Genomic DNA, 17,494 nt, shown 5'->3' on the forward strand with positions numbered 1-17,494 from the left:
TGTATATTATCTTTTATAATATTTTGGATATGATGCAGATTCAATTTGAATGTTTTTAATGGCTTTAGATATTTCAAATATATGAAATTTAAATTTGAACTTCCGTTTTCTTAAATGGTTCATTCTTTACACTACACTTAAATAATTAATATTAAACATTAGAAACGATAAGTCAGTTTTTTTAATTCTATAAAAGTGTGTTTATTTCTTTATTTAAAACTAATTGAAATCACTTTGATGAAACTAGTTATAAATGTAGTTACGCTTAATTTAATGTTGGCTCTACGACAACAGCGCTACCAACTCTACGATGATCGCAGACTGGATGCGGTTCGCTGCCCATTAGTCCAATGGCTGTCTGTGCTGAGTAGGCTTTATCAGCGGGCAAATACTTTATTTCATGGCCAATGCGACGCAAGTAGGCAACCGTGTGTCTAGGAACATCGGGTTCAACCTCCACTTCCATGGGCATCAACTGATGATGCAATCGACCAGCATTGACAGCCCTTTCGATCGGCTCGTGAAGTACAAAGAAGCGTAAAATGGTTTGGGCCACCGAAGTTGTAATTTTCGAACCACCAGCGCCACCCACAAGCAGTTTTACATTGCCATGATAGTCCAGGACAATGCTGGGGCATGTTGAGGACATGGGACGCTTGCCGGGCTTGATGTAATTTGCTGGACTTGCCGGTATGCCATAGGTATTGACTTTGCCTGGTGTGGAAAAGTCATCCATTTCATCGTTCAATATGATGCCAGTTTGACGGGATCGAACTTTGGCACCCAAATGACTATTAATGGTACTTGTCACGGAAATGGCATCTCCATTGGGTGCCAAAACGGAAATATGCGCCGTTCCATGATCCTCGACATTTGTGAAATTGGCCCCATAATATGCAGTACTTGTATTTGTCCGATCATCCAAAATAAGTTCACGTATTTCAGCAGCAAATGCAGGATCCAGCAATTGCTCATAAATCTCCTGCACCTCGGGTTCAAAATGAATATCGCCCAGATTTGTTCGATGTCCGTAGGCATGCTTGAAAGTCTCAATCAAACGCTGCCAATATTTATCTGTATTGCTAGTGTACAAGGGCTCCATCACATTTAACATAAACGTAAGCACAGCTCCACTCGTGGGGAGGGGCGAAGTGAATAGCTGATAACCGCCCGTAAAATGAGTATGCAGCGGTAGCTCCCAACGAACTCTGAAAGCAAAAGTTGGATAAATTGGTTAAACATATTCTAAGGACGTCAACAGATACAGCCAAACAAACGATTAAGATGCCCATACTTCTCTTTGCCGTCTGCATACTTACTCATAATTTTGTAGATCCTGCTCTGTGATAATGCCACCCATGGCTTTTATATCTTCTATCAGCTTTCGACCCACACGTCCTCCTCGATAGATGACCTCAGCACCTTCATGAGCAACAATTTCCAGGGTTTCCGCTAGCATATGTCGATACATAATCTCACCCTCTCGATAGATGGTGTCAGTTTTCGGATTTATGAAAATCTCTGCCATGGAGGGTTCATTTATGATATGCTCCTCGTAGGTCTCTAAGACACCGGCCAGATAACGTGAGACCTCAATGCCATTGCGACATAGATCGATAGTGGGTTGGAAGAGTTGACCCCATGGCAATTTGCCGTATTTGGAATGTAAGCGCCAATAACCAAATATTTCGCTGGGCACTCCGGCGGATATGGCGCCAGTGATTGTGGTGTCCACAAACATATCTTGTTGGGAGGCAGCCGGTGCTGTCTCGCGGGCAATTAAAGTTTCAATGAAACCGGTTTCCTTTGAGTAAATTGTGGCCACAAAACCACCGCCCACGCCCAAACTATGTGGCAGCATAACGCCCTCACACAACATGGTGGCTATGGCTGCATCTGCTGCCGATCCACCTATATCCAGTATAGAGCCGCCCACCTCGGCGCATCCTTTGCCATTTGAAGCCACAGCGCCAATACGACGCGGTTCTTCGGGTGAACCTTTCAGTCCCAAGATCAGTCCCAAGGTTAGACCTACTACAGCCACTACCAAAATGATCCAACAGACGGCATATTTCTTGCAGCAACTAAAACGAAAGGCATTCAGTCGATTAAAATTTAGGTCATTTTTTTCGGCACTTTGATCCGGACCCCACAAAAATATCACCTAGAACATCAAATAGCTGCTGAAAAATAATAATGTTCGAATTTAATCCAAAAGCGGTAATCATGTTAATGATTTTTTTCAAATGGCATGCTGTAGTTAAGAGATCACAAGATTTTTCAAATCGATTTTTTTTTTTAACTGACTAGCTTGTTAGCAAAAACAAATTAAAACCCATTTAAATTGCACAACTTTTCTTTACACTTGTTTCACACTTGTTTTTAGTTATTTTCGGTTGTCACTTGCATTCCAATTATAAATACCGTTACTTACGCCATTTTAAAATCTTTAACCTTAAATTAAAATGCCAAAATAAAATGAATAATAATTATATCGCCTGCGGAAACCGCCGCGCATTTACTTTATATGCTCCTGGTGATCAGTTCGACCTTCTTTATATATCCAACTAAATTGGGATTATCTGTGTATCGATAAAATGAAGGAAAATAGCCAAGATAAGAAAGATATCATTTGCTTGGAGTTTGGCCATTCGGTTTCTAGGCTACGTCATGGCGAAATAAAAAGCTTTTTCTACTTTCAGTAGACTGACGAATTCTTTGACGGCAAAGACCAAAGAGAATAAATCTATATTTGTGAATTCGAATGCGAAAGCGTCTTAATTATATATTATCTAAAAAATGATAAAAAAAAAAACCAAAATTATGTATTGCTAATCAATAAGTTTTAGCGCGGTAGACGAGACGAGGAGGCTGACCAACCAGAAAACTAAATAAGTATATGACTAATCTAAACAATGCAAGTATTTCGAGTTACTTATCGGTTTCCAAGTGAGAACAAATGTCTTTCTTTCTGTTCCTGGTAGCATTTACCAATAAAAGCTGAAAAACGACTTGCAGAAACGGTAACTAAGCCGAAACACTACAGAACTAAATAAATGTTTGCTGTTTTTCATAGACAAAGAGTTTTTGAAATTTTAAATTTTCCGCGCCCTCCATTCGATAACATGGATACCGTGCCGCTAGATTGGAACTCAACCGATAGCGGCTTCACTCGATAAAGTGTGCAACTCGAACCTGGTGAGTACAACTCGAACATGGTTCGTGCTGGCATCCATTGCGTTGTTTTTGTTTTGTATATATATGTATATAGATATATGAAAAGATTCGATGTGAAAGTGCTAAGAAAAAAAAATTGAATAATGTGCCGCACAAATACAACAATTAATTAAAAAAGCATCAATTGCAGGAAATAAAGAATTGTGATAAACTGCAATGTGAGTTTATGATTTTTGGCTTCCAAAGCCGAGTTTTACACACAAACACACTCACACTCATACACTTGAGCACACACAAAGGGGGCAAACAAACACGAATACACACTCAACAGCGCTTTTGTATGCACATATACGTATTTGTGAATATAAGTGAATATAATTTTTTTTCTAATTGGAATTGAAAATAAAACCAATCAAAGTGTTAAGTGAAAAAGAAAAGTAAATAAGCAAATGCGAGTTACGCATTAATGCAAACATATATACATATACATACGCAATTGACAGAAGAGTGTATGGCTGGGTGATTATGCTGCAATAACAACAACAACAATGCTAGCGGTTTTTTTTTAAGCTGCGCCCAGCTGCAACGCCCACTGAGATTGTGTGTCTCTCTACATCTTTCTCTCTTTCACACATTTGAAGTAACACACCAAAGATGAAGAAGAAGACGAAGCAAAGGCTAAGACAAAGTCAGAAAAACAAAAACTAAACTGAATTTAATTGTGTGGGTGGCTCTGCTTTCGGTTTTTTTTTTTTTGAGTTGTGTTTTTGTTGTTGTTAATGTGGATGAATAAAAAGCTTAAAAGAAAAATCATTGCGTCTGCGCCTCCATCAGCAACAATAATAGCAACAACAACAACAGCGGCAGCGCATCAACGGCTTTTTAGCCTTGGCAGCACACAAAATTCGAAAGGGCCGTAACAGCAAATGCCAGATCACTTACAGGGCTGCACAAGCAGTTCTAAGCCGAGTTTTATGTAGAAAAAAAATAAAAGCAAAAAACAACGAATTATTAATAAAGTAGTTAAAGTTTAAAGAATTATATTTCTCTCAAATTATGAACAATCTATTCAATTTGATCCTTTTTCATAAGGATATCTTATCAAAAATATTAATCCCACGAGATCCCACTTCAATTAATATATGTACATATATAATATGAACTGTTTTTTCTTTTTTTTATGGAAGTTTATCTATTAATTATATAAAGAATCCAGATAGGTACATCTATCTTTATCTTGTCTTGTCTTTAATCTTAAAGAATCTTGAGAGAAACGAAATCATCTAGTTCATTCCAAAAATGTTGCATTCCAACCCTGGCAGTTGAATCTCCTCTTTTTCCTCATTTGTCTTAAGCTGTAGTTGTTGTTGTTACTGCCCCCACGCAAGGATACAGACTGTAGGTGTGTGTGTGTGACGCACGCATACTCACACATACACACACACACACACACACGCGCAATACCTACATACACACACTTACTTACAGGCAACAAGACACAACTGGCATTTGTTACATAAAAGCCAACCTCGCCCTCGTCGTCATCATCATCATCAGCAGCAGCAGCATCATCATCACCAGCAGTGGCAGGCAGCCGCATTGTCATCATCTTCATTATTAACTGAGGCATCAGCCACCTCTAAGCAACCTCAACCCTAGCAGCAGCAGCAGCAGCCTCAACAACAACAACAACAACGAAAACAACAAGATATAGTTGTAGTAGTAGTAATAGCATTCGTAGCAGAGGGGCAGGGGGACCCGCCACCGCCGCTGACGCTGTCGAACTAAGTGTGTGTGTGCATCATGAGCGTTTTTGATGATTTTCAACGTTTGTGGATGCAAAGATTCCCTCAAAGTTCACTCTCCGATGCCTGGGAACAGGATGTGCGTGCCAGTTTGGAGCGTCATAAATTAAAAATTACGGAATTGAGCAAAGAATTGGAACAGGAGACTCTATATGTTGAATATTTGGAGCGACTGCTGTCGGATGTTGAGAAGTATCGAGAATCTGGCGGGGATCCTTCGACACTTTTTGAGGCAGCAGCCACCGCCTCTGCTTCATCTGCACCATCCAGCAATGGTTCAGTGGACAAGGAAATTGTAAGTACATTTGATTATTCTCACATAGTCATACATTCATACATATATATGTAGATGAATTATATTCCTGATCTTTAGTTAATCACTAACAAACTGATTTCACCAGGCGCTCAGAATTGGTTTGCCTCTTTGTTGTGTCGAGTTTCTTTTGCTAAATGTCATTGGCTTACTTATCAGTTGGCTTTTGGTGGTGAGGTTAGAAGCGGAGAGGGTCGAAAGCCCCAAGAGCAGCAGCAGCAGCGTGGGCAGTGGCAGCGCAGTTAGCAGCACTTAACATTTTAAAAGAAGTTACACTATGCACTGGCCAATGGGACAATCAAAAGCCCCTTTAACAAAACAATTTGTTTAAAATCTAACTGAAATATCTTTATATAGATTTGGGGTAAAAAAGATATATGTAGTAATGTATGATTACACTAGATACATACATATATATATAATATTGTCCCTTCTTCTGAATCTCTGATCCCTAATATCTACGAAATAAGGAATGCTTTGTGATTTGTAATTCCTTACATATGTATGTGGATATGTTTATGAAATTGCGAGTTTCTTAATCGATGTGTTAACCACATAATCAAATCTAAAATATTTCATATCAATAAAGTTGCTATATGTACATTTGTATGTAAAAGATATTGATTATGATTTCAACAGTAAAGGCGTTTTTTTTGCATAACCCGAGCACTTTAGTTGAGTTGCTGCTGTACGCTTCTATCTGTAGAGCATATAGATCCATTATAGTCCCTGGGGTTTGGTTTTATTTTATTTTTTGATATCTATATTTTTGTTTTTGCTCGTTATCTTCACACACACACACATACACGCACTTCTCCATCGTACATAGACATGTTAATACATATGTGCTGTTCCACTGTCTACGTACGTTTTATATGTATGTATACGGCGGACCTTCTGTGCTCCGTCATAGTCATTTTGTCGTCTGGCTATGGGTTCCTCTCTATTGAGTTAGTTTCGGTGAATAAGAGCCCGTTAACAGGCCAAATCGCGCTTCATTCTAACGTGTTTTTTGTTTTTTTTTTAACTTTTGTTTTTTACGCATGTGAACAACGAAAAAGAAGAAACAAATTGAATGCTAAATCAAAGTGCAACCAACTTTAAAACCAAGAACGAAACTTCACAACAGTTGAATTGTTGTAAGTGTGTGGGTGTGTGTGATTTATTAAATTATTGTTTAATTAATTGTATTTCTCGTAACAACCGTCGCGAAGAGTTGCATCCTAAAACACTTAGGGCGGAGCTCTCAAGCTCGCTCTCTTTTTCGCTCAGAGGGCAAAAAGCGACAACATTTGTGGATTAGCCAGGTTAAAAGGATAGTATGGCTTCGTTTAAAGAGAAATTTAAATTATGGACTAGAGGGGTACGTAATCAATGCCGGACGACGACAAGCTATTTTTTCCTGTTTAATTTTTTACGGTTTTTTTGTTGTTATTGTTGTATTATCACAAGTTGAAATCAATAAACTTATCAATAAACTCATACATACATGCATACATGTTTAACAAAGTAGTCACACATTCGCATGCACACACACACGCACACGCACACACGTGCAATCTCTAGTACTTACGAAATTAAGCAATACCTGTGGCAAAAAACGACAACAACAAAAACACTTCAACAGTTAAAAACCGCATAATATATGTACATATGTACGTACATACATACATATATAAAGAGAGTAACAAAAAAAATAGTTAAAAGGCGTTAACTTTTTTCGTTTGGTTTTTTGTCGGCCCATAGAAGCAATCTTTAAGCAAACTGATAAGCTTCTTGCCGCAAAGCTTATTTCGCTCAGCTCCACCACTCTCACTTACACACATACATATCGATGCCCGAATTTCTCTCTCTCTTCCCCCCTTTTTCTCTCTCTTTTTTTTGCAACTTTGGTTCCGTTATATCTGAAGAATCTTTTTTCAAGGCTTTTCCTTGGGCAGCATTTTTGACCTTGTGAGAAAACAGCTGTTTTTGACAAACAGCACGGAAACTGCAAGAGATAGAGAGAGAGAGAGAGAGGGAAAGACTCACCCCAACCGCCCTCCATTTGTTTGTATGATTCATTTGAACCTAATAAATTTTGTGGCCCGCAATTGTAGAACTTTGCATTAATCGACCTTCGCCATCACTTCACTTATTTGCACGCTTTCTTCATCGCTTCGCTTGGGCACATTCACCCCACCACCATTTCTCTTTGGCAGGCAAAGCCACCCAACCAACCACCCACCCACCACTCACTCATCTGCCAGACATTGCATTGATAAATATATGTACATATATGAAATAAATAACAATTTAAAGTTGGCAATTTTCAGTTTTTTTTTGTATTTTATTATTATTTTAGGTAGCTCTGAGCTGTTTTCATGCCTTTATGTTTTCTTTTATATTTTCTTAATACCCTGTGCTTCATGACGAAAGTAATAGACGATATGAAAACATTTGTTTTTAATTTAATTGTTATTGGCCCCAGAAAGTTATAAATAATTCCCGTTAGTTTAAGTGTTGTTAAGAAACCATTTGTCAAGGACCCATACTACATATACTGAGAATACTGAGAATAACGTTCATATTTGTTATTTCTATTCTGTATTATCACCGCACATCTCTAATATATTATTATTATTATTATTAGTATCTTAATAAGAATCAAGCTGAGTTTAATAAGAGATATGTACAGATTTGAGTGTTTAGAATAAACTATTGATATGTATTAGTGTGAGGAAAACATTGCTCCTTTTGCTAAACATGTTCACTTTTTTCGAAGTGAGTCATCTTACTCATTTTGTTCGCTTAATCACTTCGCTTGAACACATCATTTGTTCAGTTGCTCAGCATAAATACTAACTAAAAAGAACAGTTTGAAGTTTAGTTATTTCATGAGCAATCCAACACTAATATGAATGTAGGAATAATGTCCTTATACCTAATGATTAGATGATAAGTCAACTAATAGTGATCTAAATCAGAGCTAAGGGCGATTTCTCACCACGATATATTTGTCTTGTTGTGGACCCATTCCTTTATACAGGGTACCCTTTAAGTAGACTTCAGGTCCAACTTATTGTATAAATAAATTTGTTGTAATTTTTTATTGCTTTATGTGTTCGTTTTCACTTTTTCTTTCTTTCTGTGCTGTCTGACTGTCTGTCCGACTGTCTGTCTGACTGTCTGCCTCAGTTAGTGATCCCCACACGCACCACGCAGCACTTAGTTGGGCTTGAACCAAGTTTTTTACACATTTCGTTTGAAAAATCCGAAATTGGCACCGAAAAAAGAAATGTGAGAAATAGTGTGTTACGTGACAAGCATTATAAAAATACAACAACTAAAATTGTCCAGAAAGAAAACAACACAGAAGCAATGACAATTTGTTGGCTTAAGCCGAGTTCTTTTTTTACTTTTTCCCTTTAAAAAAAAATTAAATAGTAATAATCCGGCCTAATTTACCAAGTACAATATCTAGAATGTAATCCTAATTTGCAGAGAATCAGAGATTAAGATTGCATTTGCTGAAACACAATGCCATAATATACATACATATATGTATGTACATACATATATCTACACTTCAGGGGACAAAAATAGCAATTCTCTCTTCTAATGTTTTTGGTTGCTTAAATAAGGTTTTCTGGAATAAAGTGGTTTATTGAATCTAATACTATGCTTCTGAGTACAGGATCGTTGTCTGGTTAAAGGGTTTACATACCATGAGATCCACATCCTTCGTTTTTGATTATTTTAGTACAGTTTTCCAAAACAATTTACAATAGACCGAAGCCAGCCAGTCACTTCCTTCCTTCAATATCTCATTTGAATATTTTTAAATATTTATTTCCGATTTGAGAGAAAACGAACATTTTAGTGAGCTAAGAGAAATTAGAAAACAAAGATGCGTCCTTTTAGCTGCATTTGAACCTCTAGGTATAGTAGAATCACTTTAATATTTGTATGTAATTTTAAAATTTTGTTTTTGAGATTTCTGATCCCTGACCCTTCTTTTGAAGACTTCAAAGACCTTGCAGTCCATTCAATATGTGATGCACATTCCAGAAATGGTATTTAGCACTTGTAATTAGATTAGAATATTTTCTAGCCAAGTTATTGGAAAAAATGTGGTCAGGTGTTGTGAACTATTATATCTTGGCTCGCAGCTGTGTATTAATGAAAAAATTTGGAAAACACCTTGCGAAAAAAGTAGCAATGAAAGTAATTACATAAGACGCGAATCATGTAGGCAGCAAATCAGAAGGAATCCTATATATAGCCACTGGGAAAATGTCTTTTGTTGTACATTATTCTGCTTTTAGTAGAATGTCCTTTTAATCGACTCTTTTGGGATTAAAGCATTGAAATGTGATTTTTGATTTTGCCCTTGCAGAAATCTAGTTTAAATCTTCGTGAAGCCTCCGTCTCCACGGGATCGTCAAATGCCAGTAATAAGGACAAGGATCGTCTCTCCCTTAATACAGATAACAAATACAATAACAACACACATACAAAAAATGCATCCGCAAGTGGAGGTGGTGGTGGTGGATTAAAATCCGCTCCGCCCACAGTTAAACCATCGACAGAGCTTAGCTTCGAGCACGATTATTTAAAGGACAAAGAAAATGAAAAGGATGCAGGCGGTAGTGGGGGAGGGGCAGCCAATGGAGCACTGCAGCAATGCATCACGGAACTGGCCTCCATACAACAAAGCAATAACGAACAAAAAGGCAAACTAATTGAAGCTAAAGCATCGAGCAGCAGCGAAGAGAAGCAGTCACTGCGAAAATCCACTTCACACTTTGTCACGGTTATTGAGGTCAAGGAGTCAAAGGATAAAGATAAGGACGAGGCCGGCGAGATGACGACGACCACACAAACGACGTCATCATCGTCAACCTTTGGCCGTAGCAAAGCAGCGGCAGAAGCAACTGCTCCACCATTATCACCCTCAATGACGGGCGGATCAACGACATCGCCAGCTATGTCCGCCTCTTCCTATGCCAATCATTTAGAGGCCAAAAAGAAAATGCCACCAAGGTGAGTGAGATAAGTTATTTCCTTTTTTTCTCACAGTTAACTAATTACCGTTTCCACTTCTTATTTTCAGGCCACCGCCTAAGGCTATAAGGCATGTGGCACCGCCCACTATACCCAGCCAGCTCTCTTCATCTCCCAAGCGGGGGGATCATCCGACTTACGCTGGTAGCACAATGCCACTGCCCGGCAATAGCTCTTCAACAGAGAGTCCTGGCAATTCGCTGGAACGTAATATAAAGCCTTCGGACATTTTGAGACAAAAATCATCGGAGAATTTGGACTCCAAATATGCCTCAAATCGTAAGACGACACCCGAATTGGGTAAATTGGCCAATGCCAATCCCGAGCTAATGGAGGAATTGGGAAGAAAAATGGTTAGCAAAACGGAGGAAAAGTCATCAGCTTCGACAACAGGCGGCAGTTTAGGGCGTACGGCATCGAACCCTGGCAGAGCCCTGACCCCTGGACGTTCCCCTACTGGCAGTTTGAATAAGACCAACAAATTGGCTACCACAGACAGCAGCTCCACCAGCAGCCTAGAGAAGAAATCACGAAATAACTTACAGGCCAGCAGTGAGGCGGTAGCTGAGGCAACAGCCACATCAAACTACAGCAACAATCAACGTTCCGTTGGATCTAAAGAATCCTTAGCCTCCCAAGGTATATCGGAAGTGGTAAGTGAATAGAGAAAGAGAACGAGAGAGAGAACTCCTTAATTAAAAGTTAATTTCTGAATATTTCATTTTTTTCATTTTCCAGATCAAAAGCTATGAGTCGGTTTCTTCGCTTAGCTCAGATAGTGCCAAACAGCAGCAGCAGCAGCAGGTTGCAGCGGCGGCTCAGCATCAGCAGTTGCAACAATCGATAGACAACGAACCCTACTACGACAGTGTTCCCCTCGATAATGGCGATGGCGAATATGTCTTTATAAAGCCCGGTCGCACGGGCTCATCGTCAAGCCGCGATGACCTATCAACGCCCGGAAGCAGCAGTACAACCACCACTAACACCAACCAACAGCTGCCCTCGATAATGGCTGCACAATTGAGCAGCCAAACGAGTGTAACAGATCCCGAATCTCCAGGACGTACATCCAATTATGTGAACATTGATTACTTTTTGCAGTAAGCATTTAGGAAACTAAATCACTTTTGCATATACTTACATATAGCACCTATCTCCCATATATAGTCAAAGCAATGAGACACGCTCAAGTTCCCTGGACAGCGATGGCGAGTATGAAGGCCCTCCCATATTGCGTACGATATCGCATGACGAACAGACATCATCGCAGACAACGCCAGGAGCATTGCGCAAGGTTCGTATTGTGCTTTTATGCATACTGTTTGATTAACCGACTTTTGATTTGGATCCATATCACATTATTTCCCCTACTCTCCCACTCCACTTCCACCCACTCCAGTCCAAAGCATCATTGTCCAATATAGACGTAGACTAATCTATAGTCATGTGGCTTACTGAGTCAGGAGCTCCCGATTTAACATTGTTTAAGTGCTTTGTGCATTTCTCTTATCGTCAGAAATTGTTTTTAAATTGCATGCTAACATTGGGTAACACTAAAAGATCCACCACCTCCATTAGGAAACACATGGATGAAACATTCCACTCTCTTATTGTGTGAATGCAATGTGACTCAGAGAGACCCCTACTATACATATATGTTTCGACAGATTCAATAGCTGTCACTATACTAAAATTGGCCTCATCCGGCAGCTTATTATGCCAACTCTATCCCTCCTCCTCTTCCCCTAGCATCTTTCCATATTCCGCTTCCATTCTCCTATTTTATATTGTATCACATATTACATTTTATATAAATCGACTTAAATCAAATTAACCTTTTACTAATATTTTAATAAAACTAACCATCTTTTTCTTTCGGTTTTCTCTTCACATTTTTTTTTGTTTTTGTTTTGTTTTAATTTCTTTTTGATCTCCCAACAGAACTTAGTTTCAGCGATACTTGTGAGTATTTCTTCTATTGCAATAGTTCAATAATTTGATGTGTGTTGTATACGATTACTATTTAAATTTTAACTTTTATAATCAATCAATCTGGATAATTATAAAAGAAGTCAACTTATATGTACATATTCACATGCGTATATATAATGTATATAAGTACTATATGTTTATCGAATATAGTTCTATTCATTTTGCGAATGCCTTCTTGCCTTTCTTCCTCAAGATGCAAAATTATTGTCCTATTTGTAATTAGTTCTAAAAATTTGTTATTTGTTTATCCTTGTCCTTGTGATTTTCATTCGTATCCATAGCATACTCATGTTAACTATGTGTGTCCATCTATATATGTATATTAAATTGTAATTCACAAAGAAAATTCCAAAACAATTAATTTTCTTTACAATTACTAAACATTAAACTTTTAATGGTACACTTTAATTTGGTTTTGGTTTTTATAACATATATTATTAGTCTAATATGTATGTCTGTGTGGCTTGGTTTATGTGTTATTACTGTGTTTAAAAGGTTTCTGGACACCAATTTCCAACCCCTATACAAAATTATTTTACAGAATGAATTCATCTGAAACGATTCTTTCTATTCCATCTTAGGTTTCTGGGAATGCTCGTGGAGCCAAAATCCGTTCCATATTAAGCTCAATAATACACAGTGAAACCATCTATGTTGAGTGCCTCAACAAGATGATGCAGGTAATTAAGAAAATAAAAATTAAATTTAGATTTCTTTGATTTTCACCTAAATATATTTTTTTTTTTCTTTTCATATCATACAGTATAAAAAGGCCATTCATGCCACTTTGGGCACTTCACAGCCTGTGATCAAAGAGGAGGAAGAGAATACAATTTTCTTTAAAATCGATGAGCTTTTTGAGGTGCATACGGCCTTTCTGTGCGACCTAAAGACTATAGTATCTCATGAGGGTGGCGATGTCCTAATTGGGGATCCGTTTAAACGTCTAGCGGATATGTTCGATCTTTATTCAGCCTTCTTGCACAATTATGGCCAAGCAATTGAGACGGTTAAGAAATGTAGTGCCAATAATCCACAATTTAAGAAAATTGTATCCACCATTGTGGTAAATCTGCAGACCGAACAATCGCTAACGCTTGAGGATCTGCTACATAAACCAGTTGCTAGAGTCCAAATCAATGCGTTGGTCTTTAACGATTTGCTGAGAGAGACACCAGCCAATCATCCAGATCATCAGCCCCTGCGACAGGCCCAGAAGATCATTCAAATGTTTCTCAATCAATTCAATGTGGTTAGTCAGCGATTGACCACAGAATCGAATAGGAATCTGAGGCGCATGGTGCGCAATTCGTTCATTGTCGAGCTGGTCGATGGTCATCGCAAGTTGAGGCATTTATTCCTTTTCAATGATGTGATAGCTTGTGCCAAATATAAGGCTTTGGGCAGAGATCGCATTGATTACGAATTGAAATGGTTCATTCCCCTGAAAGATGTCACTGTTCAAGTGTGTGAAGCTGAGAATTTGGCGGATCTGAAGGAATCTAGTCCAGCGAATATTTCGCAAGTGAAACGTAATTTGAGATCAGTGCGGGATCAATTGATATTAGAGGGCGGCAATGGTGGTGTACGCACTGGTGATAAATATCGCCGCAAATTGGCCGATCTTGAGTCACAATTGGTATTGGCCACACCCAATTTGGTGTTACGTCTATGTAATAAATCGAACAATAAGCCGATAACCTTTTTCCTTAGCTCAGACTTTGAGCGAACCCAATGGATTGACTCAATCACATCACTAAAGGTTAGTTTACATGCGTTTTCATATATAATACACATAGACAACTCATTGTCATCTCTCTCTCTCTTTTAGCAAAAGTGTAATATTCCTGGGGCGAATACCATTAATTCCCTGGAGGTTACAGCTTTCATTGTGGCTATGCAAAAGGGCATGAACATGAAGACTGAAATGGGCTCCTATCTAATGCGAAATACAAATGATGAGAGTCTGCTTGTGGGCGATTTGCATATGGGCGTCCAGGCATTAACAGGACTGGAGCAGTCGCAACCTGCTGATCTATATATATGCATTGAAGTCGACTCGTATGGTCATTATTTCCGTAAGGCCACAACGAAAATGATTTGCCGCAGTGCGAATCCGGTGTGGAATGAGAGCTTTATGCTTGAGCTGGAAGGTAGTCAAAATATCAGGATTTTACTCTATGAGGCCAAAGAGCGGCCACTGCTGAGAGCTAAACAAATACTAAAGGTGAGCGATAATTGTGTTAAAACATTGCATATTTAATATTCAATCGTTTCTTGGTCCATTTCCAGTTAAGCTTCAGCTGGCTGACAGAAACCACACAGACCCGCTCCATAAAGCTGAGTGAAACTCTAGAGCTGGGCGTCAGTTTTCGGTTTGTTCCTGGCGAATTGTGTCGAGCCACCACCAAGCCAGGTGCACTCTTTGGCGCCAAAATGAGTCAAGTATTAAAGTGAGTGTTTTGCAATAAAAATTGTATTGTTCGTTAATAAGTACCCCTCCCCCATTGTATTTACAGACGCGAAAAACGTGACATTCCTTTCATAATCAGTGCTTGCATACGTGAAGTAGAACGTCGTGGTATGCTGGAAGTGGGTTGCTATCGTGTGAGTGGCTCGGCTTCTGATCTGGCCAAACTAAAGAAATCATTCGAGTCAGGTAAACCACGTCAGTTCATATCGGCCCTGCTCACGTTTTGCTAATCAATTCAATTCTTTGCAGATGCCTATGAGGCAGAGCAGCTGTTACGTGAAGTTGATATACATTCTGTCACTGGCATTTTAAAGACTTTCCTAAGAGAACTGCCTGAGGCTTTGTTTACCGATCAGTTATATCCACGGTTTTTCGAAACATTTAGCGCCTTCAGTAATAACAACGAAGCCATTAGGATAAATGAGCTGCTTAAAGTATTCGAAGAGTTGCCGCAGGCAAATAAAGCTTCCATTAATTTGATATTAGATCATTTAATAAGGTAAGACACGCCAATGGAAAGAAGACACAATCTATATCTGTATCTGTCTGTGTGTTATTTTTAGGGTTCACGAAAAGGAATCAGATAATAAAATGTCATTGCATAATTTGGCTATGGTGTTTGGTCCAACACTATTGAGACCTGGTCAGACACAAGTAAAGCAAAAGGATCCACTGGCAGCTAGCACTGTGGATGTCATGGCACAGGCGGGCATTCTCTATTGTTTCCTTCAAGCTCGCATCAAAAAGGAATAAACGATATTTTATTTAGAGTAACAGAGACACGCTGCCAATCACATTGTATATACCAGGAGACAAAAAACAAAACTACGACGAGGACGAAGAACAAAAAGAAAACGAAAATGTGAAAGCCTGGCAAAACAGAATAGAATGGACATGGTACACATATATGTAGGTATAAGAAGAGAGAGAGAGAGAGAGAGGAAGGATTTTAAATCGATATAAACAAACTGCTCAATATCGGGGATTCATTTTGGCAATCAGTTCAGTTATAGTGTGTAACACTTGACTGATAGTTGAACCTGGTGCGTCTCCTCTTCTTCCTTTTTGGTGTCTTGCTCGATGATAAATGATGACTCATCAAAACATATGTATACCTATAACATATATTTATATACCTATATTTATATATACATACACACACCCACACACACATATATATAGTATATATCTATACTTAATCTGTCTTTAAAGAGCTTCACGCACATGTCCCCCTGCTTGTAAACGAACGATTTTGTTTTTGCAAATATTTTCACTAAAACAAAGTACATATATACATATATATATGTACACAAATATATGCATATACATACATATATATTTACATACATACCTACTACTTAGTACTTTACATACATATTAAACAACTACAAGCGAAACTGCAAGTTGCTCTGCAACATAAAGGTAATACGATAATGGATATGATAGCGTCTTTGGTGATTGATAATTGATGATTGCGTTTAAAACATAAGAAATGATTGATAAGATATGAATGATGTAATTGTATGCTTATATAAAAAAGTTCTTGTTTCCCCCCTATTTTTTTTTTTTTTTGTCATCTTGTTTTATATTAACGTATTATTTAGGTTTTATATAAAAACTGAAAAACGTAAAATAAAATTATATTCTATTTAGAAAAAGAACTTGTATGGAATTTTTCATTATCAAATGAATGCACTCATTCATCGTAAATAGTAAAACTAATGTAAGAACATTTACCATTTTTGAATTACCGTTACATTTGTAATGCGCCATTTTTCGGTAGAGGGCGTTTTATTGTTGCAGACAGCCGACGAAATTCGGTCGATAGATGCGTGCGCTTGCTTGTGTGCGTGAGTTGCACTACACTGCACAAATTGCATGTAATGAAAAACAATGAAATTTCAATGCATTAGGAAAAAAAACTTGTGTAAACTATTGCTAAAAAGATGGATTGTTGTAGGTATGCATCTTTTGCGCAACAACAAGTACAAAAAACCGAAAATTTAACAACAAAATTTAACGGTCGAGATATACACCTGAACCTGTCTAACCTATGTATGTACTTCGGATTGATCAAGCATCAATAAGCAGAAGATACATTTTCTTCATTCAACATATTTTTTAAACTTGCGTTTTTGCCAAAAAAAAAGAAGAAGATAAATATGCTCTATAACTAATCTACGATGAATGCGAAGGCTAATTTTAAAGTCTGGGAAAAACGCCGCAAAAATAGCACTGATATTTATTAATAATAAGTATGTCATATTGTTTAGTTATGTCTTTCACGTTGGAATCTAAATTTTTGTAAATAAAATTCTTTCCATTTTCGAGATCTATCATAATCTGTAAACAATGCTTCTCTCTATGGAATAGTGCAGTCTAGATAAAATTGACCGCGTGACCAAATTTTGCCTGGATACTATTCTCTCTATAACAAAAAATATCTGGGCAAAGTCAGCACTGTACATACATATGTAGTTCTTGCCAATATAAGGCGATCTTACCTATTTTTTGCCCAAGACGAATATTTATCTCTACATGAGGGATTCCACATCAATAAAACCACTTTCGTATTCGACCGACTGCAACAAAAATGTAGTAAGTAAGTCGTCTTGCCGGCTTCAGTATACCAAAGTGAAGAAATATTTTAAATTTTGAAGACCAATTCTAAATTCTTTTCACATG

General features: G+C 38.0%; 2 protein-coding genes across 5 annotated transcripts; one reads left to right on the forward strand and one right to left on the reverse strand.

Moving 5' to 3' along the window:
• Positions 1 to 196: 196 nt before the first annotated feature.
• Positions 197 to 2,237, reverse strand: LOC6653020 (scoloptoxin SSD14). Its single transcript, XM_002075348.4, has 3 exons — positions 2,149 to 2,237; positions 1,320 to 2,084; positions 197 to 1,208 (listed from the first exon to the last, which is right to left on the reverse strand). The coding sequence occupies exons 1-3, from the start codon at positions 2,226 to 2,228 to the stop codon at positions 266 to 268; spliced, it is 1,788 nt and encodes a 595-aa protein (XP_002075384.3). The 5' UTR covers positions 2,229 to 2,237; the 3' UTR covers positions 197 to 265.
• A 1,021-nt stretch (positions 2,238 to 3,258) lies between these two features.
• LOC6653021 (active breakpoint cluster region-related protein) lies at positions 3,259 to 16,099 on the forward strand. 4 transcript variants are annotated; one of them, XM_002075349.4, is made up of 14 exons: positions 3,260 to 3,395; positions 4,666 to 5,277; positions 9,674 to 10,320; positions 10,391 to 10,994; positions 11,080 to 11,444; positions 11,512 to 11,638; positions 12,286 to 12,306; positions 12,918 to 13,016; positions 13,100 to 14,098; positions 14,168 to 14,563; positions 14,629 to 14,789; positions 14,856 to 14,995; positions 15,059 to 15,308; positions 15,373 to 16,099. In XM_002075349.4, exons 2-14 carry the CDS (start codon positions 4,981 to 4,983, stop codon positions 15,560 to 15,562), a joined length of 4,296 nt encoding a protein of 1,431 aa, XP_002075385.3. In that variant the 5' UTR covers positions 3,260 to 3,395; positions 4,666 to 4,980; the 3' UTR covers positions 15,563 to 16,099. The 4 variants fall into 4 exon arrangements, with proteins under 4 accessions (XP_023037217.1, XP_002075385.3, XP_023037215.1 ...); XM_023181447.2 differs by lacking the exon at positions 12,286 to 12,306; XM_023181448.2 differs by lacking the exons at positions 3,260 to 3,395; positions 4,666 to 5,277 and adding an exon at positions 6,524 to 6,658.
• The last annotated feature ends 1,395 nt before the right edge of the window (positions 16,100 to 17,494 follow it).

This window comes from Drosophila willistoni (assembly GCF_018902025.1).
Source record: "Drosophila willistoni isolate 14030-0811.24 chromosome XL unlocalized genomic scaffold, UCI_dwil_1.1 Seg142, whole genome shotgun sequence".
In the NCBI taxonomy this organism is placed as follows: domain Eukaryota; kingdom Metazoa; phylum Arthropoda; class Insecta; order Diptera; family Drosophilidae; genus Drosophila; species Drosophila willistoni.